The sequence below is a fragment of the Panthera onca genome, chromosome E2 (genome assembly GCF_046562875.1).
Source record: "Panthera onca isolate mPanOnc1 chromosome E2, mPanOnc1 haplotype 2, whole genome shotgun sequence".
Taxonomy (NCBI): Eukaryota; Metazoa; Chordata; class Mammalia; order Carnivora; family Felidae; genus Panthera; species Panthera onca.
In genome coordinates this window covers 27,864,429-27,887,656 of record NC_138353.1, presented here as the reverse complement: position 1 = coordinate 27,887,656, position 23,228 = coordinate 27,864,429, and the positions used below count along the sequence as shown (strand labels likewise).

Here is a 23,228-nt window from a genome sequence, read left to right as displayed (position 1 = left end):
ATGGCATAAAGCGTTCAATAAATATAGCTAAAGAAATGAATGCCCCAGAAGGAGTTCCTCAACCTCTCTAAATCTCAGCTTCCTTATCAGGAGGGTGGGGTAATAATGCCTCGCTCATACAGCCTAGCATCTAAAAGGCACTCAAAAATCGGTATAAGGTCGTTACTAATAAAATTCAAAAAGTCACCATACTGGCTCTGAAAAGTAAGTTATATCTATATTTGATTACAGCTATTAAGTGTAGCCCTAGACACTCATGAACTGCACATGAAACAATTAAACAACATCATGAAGAAATAACTCAATACAAACTAGAACACACTCAGAAACAATTTTTTTCTATCTTCCATTCTAAGAAAAATAACCACTACTTTAGATTCAAAACACTAATCTAAACCACACTACTATTTTACATTATGTGCAATTTATACTTTCCCTAAATTAAGGATTATTATTTGGATGACTTTTATTTAATTCACAGTTCTGGTCATTTATCCATTTTGGGAAAGGAATTTCAAACTACCCTGCCTTTCTGAGAGATTCCCAGTAAAAGGTCAACACATACGGTATTGTTGAAGAAATTAAGTAAAGGTCAATAGAAGTTAAACAAAAGAGGTGACTAAAATGTCTTTCCCCTCAACTTTGTTCGGCATGTAAGAATTTGTAGCACATCTTAATGCAGGTAAATAATCAACTCACAAGTAATTAAGCAGCAAATTTTATTTAGGTGAATTGTTCAGACTGATTTTCAATTTCCTTCTTTCCCTCCCTCCCTGTCTTCCTTCCTTGAAAGTTTATTTGAGAGAGTGTGGGGGAGGGGCAGAAAGAGAGGGAGAGAGAATCCCAAGCAGGCCCTGTGCTGTCAGCACACAGCCTCACATGGGGCTTGAACTCATGAACCGTGAAATCATGACCAGAGCTGAAGTTGGACACTTAACTGACTAAGCCACCCAGGCACCCCCCAGAACCGTAGTTCAGCATTAAAAGTAAAGTAAGTTAAGGGCGCCTGGGTGACTCAGTCAGTTGAGTGAGTGACTTCGGCCCAGGTCACAATCTTGCGGTTCATGAGTTCAAGCCCCACGTCGGGCTCTGTGCTGACAGCTCAGAGCCTGGAGCCTGCTTTGGATTCTGTGTCTCCCTCTCTCTCTGCCCTTCCCCCGCTTGCACTCTCTCTCTCTCAAAAATAAGTAAAAACATTTAAAATTTTTAAAAAAGTAAAATAAGTTAGGCAGAGTTGTATGATCCTCATATATTTAATGTTCAGAGATAATAACACAAGAAGTTAGAGACATTTACCCCCATCCTCCACAAAATTCTCCAATAACAGTTCAAACCACCCACCTAAAACCCACAAGGTTATGTAACTTAATAAATCTCTGTTTAAAAGGAATTTTAGAATACCATCTCTAAATATAAGCAATTACCCTTTTATCAAAAATTTCATTCTGATAAGAAAAGGTTATGTCAACAATACCCCTGAACTTGGAATTTACTTAAAGCGTTTAATTCTAGTTTCCTACAGTTCAGAAAATTTCCATTATTTTTCCAAAGCTGAACTTAGTCTCATTTTCCTGTGATCTTCCAGGTAATAAATGTGCAAGCATCAGGCACCACAAATAGCCAGCTGAACTGGGAGAAGCATACCTGTTTTCTGCACAGCAGAGGCACAGCATATGTGCACTTACTCAAGTGAAACAAACTCTTTCTGCTAGTTGGAGATGGGGCTTCCAGTACCTTGACTGGACTCCCACTGAAAAAATGGCTCAGAGGCAAGACATGACAGTTTGTTCTGCCAGTGAGGCAGACAGGATCCCCTCCGGTTAGGCAGGTCTTAGAAGCAGTGATAGGCTTGGATAGGTCATGCTCCCCTGGGAGCATGGCTGTGCACAATCCCATTTGGCCCGGCTCCCTACAGGGCACCCATGTGAATGGGTGGATGGGAGAGGGCCTGAGCAACAGTAGCCCCCTCCCTCCCCTACCATGGGACATTCAGCTGGGCTGACAGGAGCCACAATGTCAGCAAAAGTCAGATAAAATATCCCCCTCTCCAGTGACCACCCCCCCCCCCCCCCAACACCATCCAAATCTCTGCCTGGTTCATAAGACTGGGAGACAAACACAAAGCTACAGCGGGGGCGCCTGGGTGGCTCATTCGGTTAAGCTTCCCCACTCCTGATTTTGGCTCAGGTCATGACTCTCACGAGCCCCACATTAGGCTCTGCACTGACAGCGTGGAGCCTGCTCAGGATTTTCAGTGTCTGTCTCTCAAAAATAAACAAACATTGGGGGGAAAAAAAAAAAGCTACAGTTATCTGGCCACCTCACGCTGACAAGTCACTTCTGCAGCCAGAGCTTGCCCAGTCCTGTCCATATCGTGTGTTAGGTGTGGCTGGGCACAGTTTTCACATGATCGCACCGGTGAAAGAATGCACAGCCTGAGATCACTGGAAAATTACATCTGCTGACTAACAAATGTTGGCAGGTCAGGAGAGACAGAATAACTATATACGGGTTTCTGAACATTTACTCAATTTTTAAAAATGATGTAGAACTTCTGAAACATGCACTATTAAAAGCACAGCACCTCATATTAACTTGATGGAGTGCAAAATAGATGTCTAAAAGAACTGGGAATTGGGTGCCTGGCTGGCTCAATCAGAGTTGCAAATGACTCTTATCTCGGGGTTGAGTTTGAGCCCTATGTTGGGTGGAGAGATTACTTAAAAATGAAATATTTAAAAACAATGATAATTTAAAAATCTTTAAAACAAAGAACTGGGGAGCAACTCTCGAATGAATGTTTATACAGACACTTGCATTTAGTCAAAATCGACCATGTTTTGATCTTTTAAGAGTTTCAACTTTTTTTTTTGAAGTCTTATTTATATAAGTGATCTCTATCCCCAACATGGGGCTCAAACTCATGACCCCAAATCAAGAGACACATGCTCCTCTGAGCCAGCCTGGTTCCCCTAAGAGTTTCAGCTCTTTTTTTTTTTTTTTTTTTTTTTTTAAATTTATTTTTGGGACAGAGAGAGACAGAGCATGAATGGGGGAGGGGCAGAGAGAGAGGGAGACACAGAATCGGAAACAGGCTCCAGGCTCCCAGCCATCAGCCCAGAGCCTGACGCGGGGCTCGAACTCACAGACCGCGAGATCGTGACCTGGCTGAAGTCGGACGCTTAACCAACTGCGCCACCCAGGCGCCCCTTTTTTTTTTTTTTTTTTTTTTTTTTTAAATTTATTTTTGGGACAGAGAGAGACAGAGCATGAATGGGGGAGGGGCAGAGAGAGAGGGAGACACAGAATCGGAAACAGGCAAGAGTTTCAGCTCTTGACTTAATGATGTGTCTAAGAAGAGGAGAGATACGTCAAATAAATACTTTACAATGAGATTTGTGAGTAATACACCAATGGTAACACAGCAAGGTTACATCTTATTTGGTGGTTAAATTCTAAGGTTAGTACAGAAAGCAAATATTATATATCTTCAAGTTTACCCTCAAAAACTCCCTAAAGACACTCTGAAATTGAGGATCTGAGAGCAGCAGATTCTTATCTCCCAAATTACTCTCACTGCAGACATACATGTTAAATAGGGCAATGTGGAGAATTTTCCCTTGCTACATAAAGTACTATTTTTCCCTCCCTCTCAGTCTCTCATTGTTTGTTTGGCTTGAGCTGCTATAGTGTCATGTGACCAAGTCAAATGAGATTCTACTACCACAAACTATGAAAATCTGTTAGAAGAACATGCATTAACCCTTATACAGCTAGGTCACTTAGAAAAAATAGTTAACTACATATGGCATCTCCCTAGGTCTCTATGTACAAATGAAATTGATCCATATTAGAGACCTTGGTAATACCTCTTACCATGCAAAGGTGTTTGAAAATAGAAATGTGTTAGAAAAAAGCAGGGTACAGTATTGTGTATCTGGTAGTCTACCATTTGCCTTAAGAACACATGTATATACTTTTTTTTCAAATCATATACATATTTGATACTGAGAATTTCTCTGGAAGAACACACAAGAAACTGGTAACAGTGATGGACTCTGGGAGAGGAACTGGGTGGTGTGAGGAAAAGGAGGGAGGCTCTCTGCTTTATGTCCTGTAGTAACTTGTGAATTCTGTGATACATGTATAGACTACCCAATCAAATATAAATCAATGATTTTATGTTTAAGAAGAAAAATGAAGAAAAATAAAGACTAAATAGGGTGGCCAGGTGGCTCAGTCAGTTAAGCGTCCGACTCCTGATTTTGGCTCAGGTCATGATCCCAGGATTGTGGGATCAAGCCCTGGGTCGGGCTCTGCGCAGACAATATGGACCCGCTTAGGGTTCTCTCTCACTCACTCTTGCTCTCTCTCTCTCTCCCTGCCCCTCTCTCCCTCTTGCTCTTTCTCTCTCAAATAAAAATAAAAAAAGAAAAAAATCTAAAAAAGAAAAAAAAAAGAATGCTTAAAAAAAAGAAAGAAAAAGAAAGACTAGAGAATTACCTGAATATCTTAATGGGGCTTAATATTTACGATATTTGTGATTCACCCTTATTGGCCTGACATAACTGGATGCAAGAAATCTTAATAATAAAACAAATACAACCCATAAACCAGCATATGGGCTGGACCCTATACCTCTGGAAACTATAAATATGACTCTTAGTGCTTGGGAAAGGTTTCTTCAGGTTGGATGACAAACACAGTACAATGCCAAAGTCCAAGTTCCTGGCCCTTCAAAATTCTGCTTGATCCAAACAGTCTTTTGCAATGAGGCCTAAATATTTACCTGGCTGCGAAAAAAGCAGCTGTGACAGATGTTGTGCAAGTGTCTGAAGAGCTGCGGCTCCCCCCAGATGGTCCACATCCAGGAGGGATACGAGACTCTGGAGACACACGAGGGCTCTGCACTGAATAGTGTTCATCCTGGAAAGGAAGCGAAAAAAATGCGGTCTGTTTCCCTAATGCCGTCTATTATCCAACAGAATCCAGTATTAACTTTCCACCTAAGCTTCAGACTCTGGCTGGGAATATCTGCAAGCAGAAGGTATATGGCTATTAACAAAGAATCTTAAGGTGAACTGTTTATCTACCTAATCAAATTGCTTGAGCACTCAGGGCTTGCGGCACAATTACTCACTTATGAGTCACAGGGAATCTGCTTTAGAAAAATTTTTATGCACAGCAGCATCTGAACTATTTTTAATTGTGAAATATGACATACGTAAAGTGCTCAACACATATATAGAGTTTAATAGTTTATTCATATTTTATAAAGCAAACACTGCGCACCCAGATAATAAACACCGCCAGCACCCCCACAGCCCATCTACCCCTTCCCTATCACGCCCCACCTCTCTGACCCCTAAAGGTCACCACTATCCAGGCTTTTATGGTAAACATTTCCTTGCTCTTCTTTATAGGTTTACCACCTACGTATGTCTCCTGAGACAAAACAGTTAAGTGTTACCAGGTTTTGAACTTTGTAAAAGTGGAATCACAGTGTGATTATTCTTTTGTGCCTTGCCTTCTTGCTCAATGTTCCAGTTCGGCTTTTTATTTTTTTTTATTTTTTTTTTTAGTGCTGTACATATTCTGCTGCATGATTATGTCAAAATTTATTTATCCATTCTGCTGCTGATGGACACTGAGGTTGTTGGCAGGTTGGGGCAACTATGAACCACACTGCCATGGACATTCTCATGGCTTAGTGCACATATGCACCCCTTTTTCTAGGGAATACACATAAGAATAGAACTCTTGAATCTGGGGGGAGTCAGCATCTTCTATTTAAAGGCCCATCGTTTCACATAATCACATAATAACAAATAGTTTTGAAAATAGAAAAGTTTGGGGCGCCTGGGTGGCTCAGTCGGTTAAGCGGCCGACTTCGGCTCAGGTCGTGATCTCACGGTCCGTGAGTTCGAGCCCCGCGTCAGGCTCTGTGCTGACAGCTCAGAGCCTGGAGCCTGTTTCAGATTCTGTGTCTCCCTCTCTCTGACCCTCCCCAGTTCATGCTCTGTCTCTCCCTGTCTCAAAAATAAATAAACGTTAAAAAAAAAAAAAAAAAAAAAAATTTGAAAATAGAAAAGTTCTTACTTTCTAACCAAAGATTTCCAAGTGGGACTTCTAGAACATAGGTCAACTGCAATGCTGTTTGGAAAGGCAGTTTTCTCAAAAATCTAGATTTAAAAGAAGGCAGTAAAGCAAAGGTTAAAGAGTAGTGTCATTTTACACAAGATCCCTTTTTCAAATCCCAACATGTTACCTCTACGTGAAATGGTCAGACGTGGTGAGGACCTACTTACTGTTCCTCGTACTCCCGGTACCGTTAGCCCTAGCTTGCTTCCTGCCAGTTACCTACAGTGTGAGCAAACGTCTTTCCAATACACAGTGAATAGCTAGCCCTCCCCATGCTCCAGAATGAGGCTAGACTTAAAACAGACTACCTTCAGGGCGCCTGGGTGGCTCAGTCGGTTAAGCGGCCGACTTCAGCTCAGGTCATGATCTCGCGGTCCGTGAGTTCAAGCCCCACGTCAGGCTCTGTGCTGACAGCTCAGAGCCTGGAGCCTGTTTCAGATTCTGTGTCTCCCTCTCTCTGACCCTCCCCCGTTCATGTCTCAAAAATAAATAAACGTTAAAAAAAAAATTTTTAAAAAAACAAAAAACAGACTACCTTCTTTGGGATGAGGTAGTTGGTGAAAGCGGTGTGAACCTCATGGGAGAGGCAGAGGGGAGAGAGCAACTGGCCACCACACTCGCTGAAGGAATTCTCCATAAATGCATCACTCTCATCGCTGCTAGAAAGCTCTTCCCACTCATCGTCGGAGGGATCTGGGAAGAGTGCGAACCACACATAATTGGAATATTTAAGAAAATCCTCATGGAAGCTGCCCTTTCAGTCCAGGGGCAGAATGTCTCAGTGTAAACTGGTGACAAACCTTCACTGCAGCACATGTTGACGATAATTTCCAGAGCAGTCTGCTGAGCTGTCAACAATGCCATGGCTTCTCTCAGTTCCTTGTCAGTGGGCTTTTAAAAAAAAAAAAAAAAAAAAAAATCAACCAACCAACTCTCAATGTTTGGGAAAATATTTTCACGTGGATGTCCTTAGTTAAAGCCTACTACATGATTTCTACCCTTGGACTAGAGCGCTTGGGGGAAGGGGCAGCCAGAAGAAAAGTCCTAACGTGCTCAAATACAAATAAGCATTATGATTCCTCTTGGCACTGTGTAGCAGGCCACTGATAACTGTGCTTCCATCTCTCTGGATGGCTGTTCTCTAAGTGTTGCTTAGTTAGCTGCAGAGAACAGGTAAATACTCAGGAATTCTGAACTGAATTCACCCTGAAACTTAATCTAATGTGTTAAGAAGGAGCTCAGCCCACTAAGATTAAAACAAGAGCTCATTTCAGAGACCAGGCACTTATCCACAACAAACCTGCTTTTAGATGCCTACATGTCCTCTTGGAAAAGACTGCATTAACAAGAATTACTAACAAGCCGGTATACGCAGACAGGCTTGCTTCCTGGCTTTCTTTGAAGACCGAAATAAAGCATTTCTTTAAGACTGAAAAAAGGGGAGAACTTTTTTCCTCTGGAAATAATTAACATGAACTTATCAATTACTATTCTTAAAATGGGCTGTATAAATTTACATGACCTTAATTCTCAAGTTACCTATGAAAAGTGAAATAGCTACACTGATATTCCAGAAGAGTGCGTAAGCTAAAAATAACGTGTATTTCATTGTCTGAATGCTTCCCAATTTCAACAGGTTTCTAACTGCCTTCTCAATGCCTCTATAGTATTCTATTTAACAGATACACTATCATTTATTAAGCATGCCACTAACTTGGAATATTACAGGTTACTGGGATAGGACATTTCCTCAGATTTACTGGGTCAAAAGGGACATCTACAGATCTTGTGACATGTTCCTATTTTCCCTTCAAAAAGGTTCACACTGATTTACAATCTCCCACCAACTTCTTGTACAATGATTTGACTGTAATTTTGAACCATGTTCAAAATTTTTTATTTTTATTTTTTTAAAGTTTTATTTATGTAATCTTTACACCTGATGTGGGCTCAAACCCACGACCCTGAGATCAAGAGTCACATGCTCCTCTGACTGAGCCAGCCAATGTTCAAAATTATTATTAAAGAATAATAAATAGGGGTGTCTGGCCAGCACAGTCGGTACGGCATACAGCTCTTGATCTCAGGGTTGTAAGCTCAAGCCCCACACTGGACGCAGAGGTTCCTTAAAGTGAAATCTGGGGCACCTGGGTGACCCAGTCAGTTAGACATCGAACTCATAGCTTTGGCTCAGGTCGTGACCTCACGGTTCATGGGTTTGAGACCCCGCATTAGACTGATGGTGCAGAGCCTGCTTGGGATTCTGTCTCCCTCTCTCTCTGCCCCTCTCCCCACCTTGTGCTCTCTCTCTCAAAATAAAAAAAAATTTAAAAATAAGTATCTACAACAAAAACAAAATAGTAATAAATTTAAAATAATAAATTAAAAGATAATACATTTGGGGCGCCTGGGTGGCTCAGTCGGTTAAGTGGCCGACTTCAGCTCAGGTCACGATCTCGCGGTCCGTGAGTTCGAGCCCCGCGTCAGGCTCTGGGCTGATGGCTCAGAGACTGGAGCCTGCTTCCGATTCTGTGTCTCCCTCTCTCTCTGCCCCTCCCCCATTCATGCTCTGTCTCTCTCTGTCTCAAAAATAAATAAAACGTTAAAAAAAAAAAATTTAAAAAAAAAAGATAATACATTTATTAATAATTATTTTAAAAGCAACGTGTTAATTTAAAACATGTAGCTTAGGAATCCCTCCATTTGTATTCCTTTTATCACTGGCAAGAATGTACATAAAAATTATTCCTATCTGCTGTGCATATGATGTTCAAGTAAACATTTATTAGAGTAGACTCAAAGTTAAGTAAGATATGTTCTTGCTGAGCTCCCATTCCCTTGAGATGTATGAAGATCTGACTCAGAAGAATCCTGAAATTAAGTTCTACTTCTTTATGTAATTCTCTTGCTCAGAACAGTTCCCTGCTTCTTACTGTCATCAAACTAACATAAAGAGCCAATCTAGATGAAATGTTATGACATCTGAGATTTGCTTCAAAATGTTCAGCACTGAGATGGGAGAGAAGGTGGGGAAATAGATGAAATAAAACAGACTATGATTTGATCACTGATAACTGTGGAAGCTGGGCGAGAGACTCCTCTATTTCTGCCTATGCTAAAACAACAACTTGGGCTGGTTCCTTCTCTACATATTTGTGGCCATATCTTCTTAAGTTAAATGATGTGATTAAAGGTTTTGATCCCGAAGGACTGCTGCACCAGCCACCGGACACTGAGAAAGACCAGAACCGACAAGCATTACACACTTTATATTCCTGGCACATACCAGCATGATGCCCAGCACCCTACTGGCACTTAAACACTGGCTGGCTGACCAGCGTGTTAACCATCCTGTCTACTCGGTTATGTTAATAGACTTTAAAAAACAAGTTTTGTTATGAGAAAACACTGCATTTTATAAGCACCAATGTTCTATTTTTAAATAATAGCTGGGAGAGTAAGTGCCTAAACAACAGTTAAATATCAACACTTTTTACACCATGGCACTTTCGTCTTGGTAGACATGGATCTCAGTCCCCACCTTCTCCCCCTAGGAGCCCCCTGGAAGCAAGGCTGAGGGTGCAGAACTCCAGGGTGCTGTTCTCCCGCTCCCGGGAGGGGTTTCAGGTATTTCAGGGTTCCCCGACAGCCCACCTGTAATCTCGGCTTCTGCTGACAGGCATTTGTCATGGTAAAACGTGGTCTGTATGCACCAGTTGGGATAAGGTCAGCGCAATACCACGGCTGCAGAAGAGCCTCCAAGCCCTGATCTGTCACTTTCCCCAGATGGAAGCCACGTATGTCCCAGATCCAGGACTGACCCTTCCCGTGACAACTGAACAGAAAAATGTTCCTAGGGTTCTTTATAAATACCCCTTTGCAAGGATAAGGCACATGGCTATGCCTTTGTCTATCTTGTTTTACTGGCTTTAAATTGTACTCAGACTACAGACAAAAAAGAAATCTGGGGTTCAAATATGTGCCTGCCTGCACCAAAAGGGGTGCCATGATTTTCAAGCGACTTTATGATTTGCAAGCAGCTCCAGGCTTCTCACTTTCATAGTGGCCCCACAACTCACCGCGCTGCTGTGTACCTAAGGGCTAGCCACGGGGGCGGGAGAGTAGCTCCAGCTACAAAATTTTGACTTTGCTAAAATAGCACCGATCTGTGCTTTACAAGACTTTGTGAACCCAGGAAAGTAAGATACTGTTATATTTCTTTTCAGGTATATTCCATTTAGAGAATTTTTATTGGGCACAAACTTCTCAAAACTCTAAGACGCTGACTAAAGACAGCTCTCAGTTTCAGTTCACTTTATACAAATCGGGACAAGCCACATGCAGAACTGCAGAAAGTGTGAGGGAATGGAAATAGCACTCTTCTGGCCCAGGCTTCATCATCCTCCTTCGGAATGAAGAAAGCCAGCAGCCTCACTGATGTCCCCTGCCTCCAGGCCCCCTAACGACACCAAGCTGCTTTCATCATGCTGTTCCTACCCCATCCTAGACAGTGAGGTGTTCTGTCCAAAAAGCCTGCTCTGACTATCTCTTCCTCTCCTCTCCCATCAGGGCCATAGATCTGGTGTGCCTCTCTATAAAACACTACTACCTCAGAAATCTGTGCACAGCCCTATCACTGCTCCTGGCACGGCATATTATAATACATCCTAATTATGGGTCTGTCCTCCCAAGATGGAGAAGGTCCCTTAAGATGAAAATGTCTTGTCTTTCTAGCATCAGCATCTGGCACGGTGCCTGGCACACTGCAGGAGCACAGAAAATATGCACCTGAATGAAGAAAGCCAACCTGCTGTCCACCCTGCTCTCCTCCTTGGGGGAAATGTTTTTCCAAGGTATGGCTCCATCTCTGCTGACTGGCTCCGCTGACATGCTCCCTGCACCTAAGTTTGCTCACCTTTACTCCGACACATGCATGTCACAACCACCCATTTGGCAAACCCTAAAACCCATCAATTCTCATAAGCACCCAACCTTCTCTGCCCAGCAGCAGTGGGCAAACGAGGGCTTGCTATTTTTAAGGATAAATACTAAAAAAGAGACAAGAATGCAAGGGGACGAGCCAAGCAAAGTAAAAATTCCTTTAGTTTGAAGACAGTCTTGTAGAATATATAACAAAGAGGGGAGACACAGGAGTTAGGAAGGTGTCTGCATGCTATTTAAAGTGTTCTAAAAGGACGGGTCTATCCCCTCTTTGAAATATTCTGTATATAAAAGTTTAATTTTAGATAGGAGATTTCTTTTCCCCCTTTGGGAGTAGATTTATAATGTGACCACGAGAGTCGATGGGGAAAAAGGACTGATTTTTACTGGAGTTCACTTTATATTTAATTTTGCTGTAACATTTTTCTGCAAAGCTTTGGCGACCTATTAAAAGAAAACAGCTGTATTAATCCAGGATTGCAACCATCAATCTGACTTACTGGAAGTAAATCTGAAATGAAAGTTTTCCTTCTGACTTTTCTTTTATGAGGAACTTCTTCCATTTCATCGTCTTCAATCAGATTGTCACCATTGGCATTCTCTCGTATCTCCTCCGTCTCTGCTGCCGCTTTTAACCTTTGAGTTTCGGCCTCCTTCATTTGAATAACTATTTCACCAGCATCCACTTCCAACACTTCCGATAAGATCTTCAGTATGGCATTTATGATTTCTGCCTGACTCTTGGATGGAATAATGTCTTTTAGGTTCCAAACTGTTCCTGGGGGGGGGGGGGGGGGGGAGGGGGGAATGCACATAAGGAATCCCCTGTGAAAGCTTTTATTAAATCCAGTTTCCATGAGATTGGTTCTTTAAGCTCAGATGGGATTTCAAAAAATGTCAAACCCTCCTCCACCTCTGTTTAGTTTTTATTAAATGTCCACACACACACAAAAAAAGCTTTGCACAGAGGCAGCTCTTTGTTACCATCCTCCACAATCATCTCCCTTCCTTGGCACTCAATGCCTTTCTCTGATACACCACACAGCAACAGACCAAGAGAAGGCTGATCAGGTTTCACCTGAAACGACAAATTAAGTTGCCCACTCTCTTTCATCTTAATCTGAGCTGCCCTCCTAGGCAGCTTCTTATACTCCAGGAGTAGAATTAAATGTACTAAAATTCCAAGGTCTCATGGACAAACCAGAGAGCAGGTTCTACAGAACAGGAGCCACCTGTTACTCGTTAGTCAGTTATAATAAAAATACTTCCTGGTACCTACCCAAAAGAAGTGAAAGCAGGGACTCGAACAGATATGTGTATACCCATATTCACAGCAGCATTACTCAACAGCCACAAACCCAAGTGCCCAACCATGGATGAATGGTTAAACAAAATGTGATAAATATATATAGTGCAATAGTATTCAGCCTTAAAAAGGAAGGAAATTCTGACACGTTACAACATGGATGAACTCTGAGGGCGTTATACTAAATGAAATTAGTCACAGTTGGTACAGCTTGTGACTTTTGATCTTGGAGTCATGAGTTTAAGTCCCATGTTGGGTGGAGAGCTCACTTTAAAAAAATTTTTTTTAATTTTTTAAAACTAATAAAACAGGGGGCCTGGGTGGCTCAGTCGGTTAAGCATCCGACTTGGGCTCAGGTCATGATCTCGTGGTTCGTGGGTTTGAGCCCCGTGTCGGGCTCTGTGCTGACAGCTTGGAGCCTGGAGCCTGCTTCTAATTCTGCATCTCCCTATCTCTCTGCTCCTCCCGTGTTCATGCTCTGTCTCTCTATCTCTCAAAAATAAACATTAAAAAAAATGTTTTTAATAAAATAATGAATTAGCCAGCTTCAGAAAGAAAAACACTGTATAATTCTACTTATATGAGGCACCTAAAGAAGTCAAATTCATAGAAACAGAAAGTAGAAGGGTGGTTGCTGGGGGCCGGGAGGAGGGGGAGATGGGGAGTTGTCCAATGTGTACAGAGCCTCACTTTTGCAAGATGAAAAGTCCTGGAGATTGGTTGCACAACAACGTTGAATGTACTTAACACTACTAAACTGCACACTTAAAAATGGTCAAGATGGTAAATTCTACATTACATGTAATTTTTTTTAATGTTTATTTATTTTGAGAGAGAGAAAAAGAAAAGAGAATGCATGAGCAGGAGAGGAACAAAGAGAGAGAGAGAATTCCAAGCAGGCTCCATGCTATCAGGAGCCCACGAACCATGAGATTATGACCTGAGCTGAAACCAAGAATCAGATATTCAACCACCTGAGCCACCCAGGCACCCCTATGCACAACCTCTTGAATTAAGGATCTCCACTTAAATATTAAATTTTCAGAACAGACATATACCGGAAAGTCCTGATGTGGTGAAATGAACGAATGGTTGAATTTTGGCCCCCATCTCTACCCATTACATATTACTAAAAAAGGACACTGTCGCAAAATCGCTAAATTTTACCTGCCACCAATGTCTTTAACAGAATGTAGTCCATGGAACTGACTGGAGAAAGCATTGCTGACTCCAGTACATGCAATGCTGGGGCAGTGAAAGAGTTCAGCAGCTCTGGGTTATCTTCAGTCACTGTCTGCAAACAATATGCTATAAAGATAAAAATTAAGAAACAAATGAATTCTGCTAGGGTAATTTATACCAATCTAACTCATCAGAAAACATCTGCATCTTTACAACTTCTTCAGACACAGGTAGCTTTTGTAAGATAGATATGCTTTACTTCAAGCATGATACATGCAAATGAGGCTCCTCGAAGATCAGTGACTTTTTTCTTTTTCTTAATTTCTAATTCTTTATACAATATACTTTCACAAAATACAATTTAAAAGGCTCTTAAATGTTGTGACAACATGGAATTGCTATGAACATTTACAAAAGTTTCTCCTCAATTTCTGTACTTACAGTGGACTGGTAGTAAACAGCCTGTGGACCAAACACCAGTACCCAGACAACACTCTTAGCAGCTCCACTGTCAAGAACAAGCCCCAGGTTTGGGGTCATTCTGGCTTCCTTTAAATTTAGCATGACCTTAAAACTTAGGGCACTTATTTCTAGCGAAGCAATATCTCTTTAAGAAAAAAAGCATCTTAGGGGCACCTGGGTTGAGTTGAGTCGGTTGAGCGTCTGACTGTGTCTCAGGTCAGGATCTCACAGGTTGTGAGTTTGAGCCCTGCGTCAGGCTCTCTGCTGTCAGCACAGAGCCTGGAGCCTGCCTCAGATCCTCTGTCCCCCTCTCTCTTTGCCCCTCCCCCTGCTCGCTCTCTATCAAAAATAAACGAACATTGGGGCGCCTGGGTGGCTCAATCGGTTAAGCGGCCGACTTCGGCTCAGGTCATGATCTCGCGGTCCGTGAGTTCAAGCCCCGTGTCGGGCTCTGTGCTGACAGCTCAGAGCCTGGAGCCTGTTTCCGATTCTGTGTCTCCCTCTCTCTCTGACCCTCCCCCGTTCATGCTCTGTCTCTCTCTGTCTCAAAAATAAATAAAAACGTTAAAAAAAAAAAAAAAAATTTAAAAATAAACGAACATTAAAAAAGACTTAAAAAAATATTTTACATAAAAATATGAGTAAACTGAGAGATGGCTACAGTATTCATAGACAAATGGTCATTTAGTACTTACTTCCTACCTTGTACTAAAACAAGATAATGGATTACAACTTGCATATTAGAAATAATTAACTAAAAGTATCAAAACAACTGGGATTGCCTGACAGGTCTGGCAGAAGAGACCTCTGAAGCACAAAGATGAAGCAAGCCCAAGTTTGTTTTTCTTAGTGTGTTCCAAACAAATCCATTTCTTTCAGGTCTCAAAATTTCAAAGCTGACCATACCCATCCAAATTAGTCAAAACACATGCTACTTCTGTGATCTAGTTTGGTTCCCAAAACACATTTGTATACGAATCCAGAAATATGCATGTGTGTGTGTGCGTGTATGTATGTGTGTGTGTGTGTGTGTATGTATATATATATATATATATATATATATATATATGCCCAAATGTAATTTTTTTCACTAAGAGACTAACTAAATTCACTTTAGCAAAAGCCTAGAGAAACTATGGCTGCTACCATAAAGACAATACAAGAGCAAAGAAAGCCATATTAACATAAAGAACAGTGTCTCAGAAGTTCACTTTACTTCATGTGAACGTTGCTTGATTTTCAAACCAAAGTAACTTGACATTTGTTTAAAAAATCATGAATCTAGCTAAATGCGGAAATAAAACACTATTATACAATTGAAAATTATTTTATTCTGATCCATCTTTTAGAAGTTTATTAGAGAAAAAAATTTTTAAATAACTAAATCTACAAAAGATACAAAAACAGAAGTGAAATTTTTCTTTTAAAAGCTATTAACTAGGGACGCCTGGGTGGCTCAGTCGGTTGAGCATCCGACTTCGGCTCAGGTCATGATCGCACAGTCTGTGGGTTCGAGCCCCGCGTCAGGCTCTGTGCTGACAGCTCAGACCCTGGAGCCTGTTTCTACTCCTGTGTCTCCCTCTCTCTCCGCCCCTCCCCCAGTCTCACTTTGTCTCACTCTGTCTCTCAAAAATAAATAAATATAAAAAAAATTAAAAAAATAAATAAAAGCTATTAACTACCTTTTGTCAATTTCCCTCATTGTAAGAAAAATTGTCTTCTGAAATGAAAAGCCACCTACAAATTTCCTAGTTCAACTGTTTTTAAGATCCACATTTACTCATAAATCACCCTTCCACCAAAGATTCCATTTTGAGAAACTGATTTAAAAATTTTTCCCAGTATTATTTACTCCACTATTTTTTTTTTTTTTCCTGTTCTCTTAAAAGTATCCATTAGAGACAAAAGAAGCATCACTAAGAGGAAACACACTTAGTCCATGCCAGGAGAAATGCATAATTAAATAAAAGGACAGCTGGATACCTGGTCATTATAATGGGTAGAAAAGAAATGCTTTGCATCAATTATTTCTCCACTGTCCCCAGAGTTCTGTTGAGCCACCCACCCTCCAATCTGTCTCCTGAAATGAATAAGGGCTCCTCACTTTGGCTCTCTCACCCCTCAGAGAGAAAGTGAGGGAGGCAAGGCAGCTGAAGCTGCCAGCCTGGGCTTTCCCTGTCCCACAGAAGGGAAGCAGACCTATGTGAAATTTCAATCACTTACTTTCCTCTCTCAAAAAAAGCACAGGTTATCAGTGTTCTGCTGGGAGTATGAGATAGTGGTACAAGACATTTAAATCAGTCTAGATTCCAATTAACTTTGGTTCAAAGGCCTGGTAGTTGTGGGTTACTACTTCTCAGTAAATGGGAGATAAAAGCTTCAAGACTTAATAAAGCCTTCTAAGAATGGTGATACACTAGAAACCGCACCTGCTCACATAATTGCCTTCCTCCCTTTCAGAGTGAAGAGCAGGAAAACTGTATGAGTAAGTAAAGTATTAATCATAGATTTTAAAAGATCCAAAACAAACAGAACTCAGTTACACATTTATATATAATGAGAAAAAAAATCACTCCTATAGAATAAACATGCTATGTTGGAATAAAAATGTTTGAATAAGGCCATACATACTTAATAAATCATCACCTTTTCTTCACTTACCTACTGAAATAGCCAGGTCCACATTGGTGGAAAACCTACTTAAATACTTTAATACAATCTCCAAACACCCTTCTTTGTTGAATATAGATACTGCTCTACTACTGCATTCACTAAATTGAAGGGGGAAAAAAAAGTTTTACTATTCACATGTTAACATTAAGAAATCAACCACAGAAATTCATGAAAAGATAAATTAGGCTTTATAAACGAACTAAAGAGCTGGAGTCAAGCACCCACCATTTTTACAGATGAAGAAACCAATGCCCATTCATATACACTGTGCATAAACCAGACTGGCCACCTGTATTGTTATGTCTAACACACCAGGACATTCTAACCAATCTCTTTACCTGCTTGCCAGTTTCCTTATAGGAGGCTAGAGCTGGAAGAGATCTTAGAAATCACTACCATTTACTTCTAATCCTCATTTCATACAGGAGGAAACCTAGGCCCCAAAGATGGAGTGATCTATTCAAAGATCACACATTTTATTTGTGGTGGTTCCTTGGGTCCAGCCTACTGTTCCTTCCACTGTGTAACAGTAATAGTAAGATAAAGTGAGGATAAAAGGTCTCTATGCTTGTAAAACAAAAAGCACAAATTTAAAAGAAAATAAAATGAATTTTATTCACTCCTTCTAGACTATTATAATCAGCAAGCAGAATTTGCAGTCTGCAGAAGAGAAAGTGCTATCATAAATATAGTTGAAGCTACACTATCTTTTAATAAAAAAATCAGAATGTTAAGAATGTTATTAATAAATATAACTAAATATAATAAGTATACGAAATACAGGGTATAAAAGAAAGGTAACTTTAATAATTTTATCCCTGTTTCCAGAGAAAAGTATCCCTCTGTTCATACCACATATACACGTGATACAATAAAAGAGCGGATCAGGTTATTAAACAGAGGTGACTAAATTACGAAATTCAATCTTGTTATCGAAAGATAAACTATTTTCTGCCTGACTCTCTGTCCATCTGTCTACCTACCTACCCCACCTAGTTACTACAGCACTGCTATGAGCCTACCCTCAAGACGGCCACAGCAGAATCAGATATAGTCAGGAATATAAGGCATACATGCGTTAAGATAATTGTAAATATATACACACGTATACAACCTAAACATATAGGATTTAAAATCATGAAGCGTAAGACAAAACTGAAAAGCTAGAACAACTGGAAACGGTACTGTTAGGGCTCACAGGCATTCAGGAAAGAGACACTGTGGAGACTACTTTTTCAGGCTCTTTTCAAAGAAAATTTTTTAAAACTTCTAACAATTAAATAAGCTAAAGTTCCTGGGTACAGGAAACTGTTAACCACCCACTTGCTCATTTCCTCAAATCTGATCTCTCCAATTTTCTGGTGGAATGCATCCACTAATTTGAAATGAAATCATCGGCACGTTCAGACTGCTGTGTGGGCAGCTTTTCAGGATCCAACTTAATCCTGTTTTCTGAGATACGTCTGTGCTTTTAGGTCAGAAGGTATCATTGCTGCTGACTAGAAAATAAGGAACTATGACACAATCCGGTTAGAAAGGTGGGACATAAAATAGGGTAGGAAAAATAAGTCCAGGTAGTGTTTCTAGCCATTTCCATTCCTAAAATCAAGTCCACACCACCCCGCCACTGCTGCAATCATGGAGAGCATGGCCTTCTTCCTACTGGGGCCAAGGGAGCTCTTCTCAGGCGTCGGCGGTCCTGTCAAACGGCAACTGCTAGGGTGGAGGAATAACGCACCAGCCAAGGTCTGGGGCCCCGTCTCGTCCAGGTGCTAGACCGAAGCAGCTGCTGCACAGGGGCTTGACTAGCTTGAAGACAATGACCACTCAAGGGTATGCAGGCAGTGGAGGGTAACTGGGGTAGAGTACATGGTAATGGCCACGATTCCTCTTATTTCTGTCAGCAGCAATGATTGGAGAGAAGTCATAAAGCAAAAACAGAGACAGCGATGCTATGAGGAAAAGGGCTTGGGAGGGAGGGCTGATCTTAGATCACCTAAGATCACAGGCCCACCAAGGAGAACAGAGCTCTCTCTACAGTTTTACAGAATGAGCAGCAGCCTGAGTAGTGTTGAAGCAGGAGGCTGTGTTCGGAAAGCACCTTACCATATATTCCACAGCACATTCATGGCCTCATTGGCTATGTTCTCAATAGAATTTCTGTTCTGATCTTTTTTTTCCTGTGGAGACATCTCATTTGAATCCAGTCCGGCACTACACTGCAACCAAATATCATGATTAGTACCCTGGTTCAAAAGAATAATTAAACAAAAAGGCTAATGATAGTGAAGAAACACAAAAACTAAACATCAGAAATTATAGTGGTTAACGAGCTCATCAAATTCTCATAAGCAGTACCCTTCCCACAGTCCTGTTCCCTTCTGGCAAGAAATACAGACGGGAAAAGTTCACGAGTCATTGTGCAAACTGGATACAAAGCATTTAACACTTTAAAATGTAGAATCAATACAAAGTATTTTATCTAATGCAATGAAGACAGTAAATCAGGCACAGAAAGGTAACACGCAATAGGAGCTAACATCTACACAGGGCCTTCTATGCACAAGGCACTACTCTAACCACTTTTACATTAGGTTATTTAATCCTGACCATAACCTGTGAGGCAGAGGATCCATTATCCCCAATCTTCTGCTACAAAAGGAAAACTGAGGTACGAGATTGCAGAAAGCGTAGCTTAATACATGGCAAAGCTGGGATTCAGATCCATGTATTCTGGCTCCGAAGTCAGGGCAGCACTGCCCTGTAGCACAGCCCATGGCCCCCTCTAAAGCAGAGCTTCTCAGTCTCAGTACCGCTGACATTTTGGACTGGATGATTCTTTGTTGTGGGGTTCACATGTGCACTGCAGGATGTTAGCAGCATCCTTGGCCTCTACCCACTACATGCCAGTAGCCAACACCTCAAAAATGTCTCCAGACATTGCCAAATGTCCCCTGTGGGGAAAATCACCACCAGTTCAGAACCAATGCTCTGAACAGAATGAGATGCCTCTCATCAAAATTGGATATTCTTTATAAAGCCTTAAATAAAAGTTATGTATCAATACAGAATAGTGGACTAGAAGCAGCCTAGAGAGAGAGAGAGAGCGCGCCTTATTCCCTTCAACTACGTCATGCGCTAAGGTTGGCGTGATGTTAAATTTGAAAACTTAATGTAGTCTTCACGGCAAATTCCTAGTCCGTGCCTCAGTTTTCTCATCTCTAAAACAGGAATAACACCTTCCAAATAGGACTGCTGGAAGGATTAAATAACACATAAAACACCACCTGACACAAAAACGTAAAAACTACTTTTATTTACAAAATTTAAGGTCTAAAGGAGTCAGTCTATAGTTTTAGAAAGGGCTTTTCCAACTAGCGTATAAATAAAAAATAGTGGGGACAAACTAATGGAGACTGGTATAATGAGAAGAAATCTGTGTTTCTAGGAAAAGAAATAAAATGCCCATAGAATGTTTTGAGGGAAGACAAAATAACTAATACCAAAGGGCTTAAAAAAAAAAAAAATCTAAGTGCATATACTAAAAGCTACAATTAAAAATTGCCATGAAGATACTTTTTAAACCACCTACCTCTTTCAGCAGTGCGACCAGAGGAGTCATGATATCCTTAGTCACCATGTCATCACAAACTTCAAAACCTCCACAAGCACTGAGATTTCTACACAAAAAGTTTAAAATAAGTTTTACTTTCTCAGAGCACACATCACAAAAACACTTTTAAGTTCTCAAATGTAATTTCTACCCATACTTAAGGTTTTCCAGATGGCACTGCATATGATTTCTGTAAGATGCTACAGAACCAGGGGTGCCTGGGTGGCTCAGTTGGTTAAGCATCCGACTTCAGCTCAGGTCATGGTCTCACTGTCCATGGGTTCGAGTCTCTCTTCAGGCTCTGTGCTGACAGCTCAGAGCCTGGAGCCTGCTTCGGATTCTTTCTCTCTCACTCTCTCTACCCCTTCCCCGCACACACTCAGTCTCTCTCTCTCAAAAATAAACAAACATTAGAAAAAAAAAAAAAAAAGATGCCACAGAATCAATCCAAAGATTTCATCTGTTCTGATCCTTGTTTCACATGATGTAAACAAATGACTTTGTCATGTGACAACTTAATTTTGAAGTCTGAAACAATACACAGGTACATGGCTACAGGGGCAGTAAGAGAGAGAAGACTTTTCCTATTTAATGTGAACAAATCACAGCATGATCCTACATGAAAGGAACTTTTCTTGGGATCAAGACTTCCAAGGGCAGCAAGGGTGAGGCTGAAGGACAGCCCCTGAAGCAAGCCAGGCTAAACTGAATTTTAATTGGGAAGCCACTGCCTGCTTGCCTTCTGAGTGCACAGCACTGTGCCAGGCACTGAAGACGGAGATGAATCAGAAGACGCCCCCACAACCTTCCAGGAGCTCCCAGTGTGCAGAAAACGCCCCCACAACCTTCCAGGAGCTCCCAGTGTACGCATGCTGCAGGGAAAGAGTAGGGCTTCCTCCATGTGGTTTCCTCCAGTATGTGGCTAATCCCCATCCATCCCTTAGAGCTCACCTCAAACACCCCTCCCTTAGGGCTTTCTTCTCTGAACCCCCCAGTTATCTATCTATCTATCTATCTATCTATCTATCATATATAATGATTTATAACCAAATCATTATTTGGCTAATGCCTGTCTCCCTCAAAGCTGTAAGACAGAAGTCATATCTATCTTGTTCACTAACACATGCCCACGGCCTAGCCCACTGCTTGGAGCACAGTGGATACACAAAATATACCTGCTAAAGCACCAAATGCAACATGATATAGACAGAGCGGCAAGAATTGCAAACACTACCTTCTACTCTTGCCCCCTCTACAGTCCATTCTCTGCACAGACACCAGAGTAGCCTTTTCAAAAGATAAATTAGATCAGGCCACTCCTGCTCACCCTAGGCCCTTTAGCCCTACACCACCGAGTCCCTGTCCACCTCTCCAACCTCATCTGTAATACCCACCCCTGCCCTGCAAAGCCACACTAAACTTCCTGTTCTTTAACCAGGCCAAGTCCTTTGCTGCCTCACTTCTTTGCTGTTTCCCTCCGTCGGGAATGCTTTTGCCCTGGATTTTCAGGTCTGGCTCGGATGCATCAGATCAACTGTCATCTACAGATCATAACTTAAAGGAACTTCCCACCTCCAACTCATTATCCTCTTGTTTCTCTCCATAGCACTTCTCACTATCTAGTATTTCCTGTTTTACCTGTTTACTAGTCTCTTGTCTCCTCATCAACACGGGTTCTGTGAAGGCAGGGATCTCAGCTCTCTTGCTCAATGTTCTGCCTGCTCAAACTCCCTGCACCCAGAACACGTGCCACATGCACTGGAAGAGCTCACAGAACCTCGGGACTCTGGGGGTTCCTGGAGAGGGAGCGATGTATGTTAGGCCTTGCGGGGAGGAGGATACGTGGCAGTTGGCTGCTTGCAGCTGGAGCAGCCAGCTGGACAGATGGAATGCGATTGGGGGAGGGGGGTGCGCTCCTCAGGGGTCTGCAGACTGAGTTCAAATCCCCCCTCTGCAAATGGGAGACCCTGGGCAGTTCTGGGTCTCCCGAGCTGCCGAAGGCAAGGGCACGGAGATAATCGACGGTGCGTGGCACGCACACAGCGCTGGCCGGCCGCCGCGACCCCTCTCTCTCCCGGCTCACCTCAGCGCGCCGGCCGCCGTCTCCCTCACCGCCAGGCTGGGGTCCAGCAGCAGCGGCCCGAGGCGGCGCACGGCGTCCCGACGCGCCAGGCCCGGCAACGCAGGCCGCTGCTGCACCAGCCGGGCCAACCCCGCGCAGGCGCACTCGCGGACCTCGGCGCTCGGGTGCTGGAGCTGCGGGACAGGAGCAAGTGTCAGACGCAGCACAGAGCGCAGGCGCGGGGGCCGCGGCAGGGGCGCGCCGCGCTGCCCCAGGGCTCCGCGCGAAGCCCGCCCCTCGCAGCCCCGCGCGCCCCCGCTTCACCTTTTCTAGCAGCTCCGCCGCCGGCCCGTCGTCCTCCTCTCCCTCAGTCCCGTTCGCCGCCGCCTCGGCCTGACAGTCGCCCGTAGGAGAGAACTGAGGCCGCTTGAAGCGCTTCGTCCGGCTCTTGCCCATGGCGATGTGCGCTGGGAGAAAAGACCGAGAGAGGAGGGCAACAGCAGGACGGCGGAGGCTGCTGAGCTGGTGTCAGGGTCCTGCTGCCGAGGGGTTCTCGGCCCCACTGCTCAGCCGGGCCCGCTGACTGCCGGAGCCCACATGGAGAAGCAGTGCGCAAGCGCGCCGCGTGTCGGCGGGGAGGAGGCTGGCTCCGGGAGCGCGCAGGCGTAATGGTGGGGGTGGGGCCAGACCTGGGTTAGTAGCGGAGTCAGGGGTTTTTCCCCCCGGGGAAGAAGGAGGTTGGGTTTTAATGGGATTACAGCCTCCCATGAGCCTAGTGACGTTTATTGTTACTGAACGTCGCCACACTCTTATTTCCATAATAACCAAAATGCGATTAAGGATACCTA

The 23,228-nt window shown here is 42.6% G+C and overlaps 1 protein-coding gene across 5 annotated transcripts in view; it reads right to left on the bottom strand.

Annotated features, from left to right (window-relative positions):
* HEATR3 (HEAT repeat containing 3) overlaps positions 1-23,007 on the bottom strand; it is a 69,361-nt gene extending 46,354 nt beyond the window's left edge. For 2 of the 5 annotated variants that reach the window (XM_078438616.2, XM_078438617.2), the window contains exons 1-11: positions 22,705-23,005; positions 22,402-22,574; positions 20,298-20,385; positions 18,812-18,924; positions 16,694-16,803; positions 13,556-13,696; positions 11,583-11,860; positions 6,942-7,032; positions 6,677-6,834; positions 6,100-6,182; positions 4,790-4,926 (exon numbers count right to left, since the gene is read on the bottom strand). In XM_078438616.2, the coding sequence (XP_078294742.1) occupies positions 4,790-4,926; positions 6,100-6,182; positions 6,677-6,834; positions 6,942-7,032; positions 11,583-11,860; positions 13,556-13,696; positions 16,694-16,803; positions 18,812-18,924; positions 20,298-20,385; positions 22,402-22,574; positions 22,705-22,836 (1,504 nt within the window). In that variant the 5' untranslated portion in view covers positions 22,837-23,005. Of the gene's footprint in view, positions 1-4,789; positions 4,927-6,099; positions 6,183-6,676; positions 6,835-6,941; positions 7,033-11,582; positions 11,861-13,555; positions 13,697-16,693; positions 16,804-18,811; positions 18,925-20,297; positions 20,386-22,401; positions 22,575-22,704 lie in introns of all 5 variants that reach the window. The other 3 variants (XM_060650809.2, XM_060650805.2, XM_060650807.2) reach the window with 3 other exon arrangements.
* Positions 23,008-23,228: the final 221 nt, after the last annotated feature.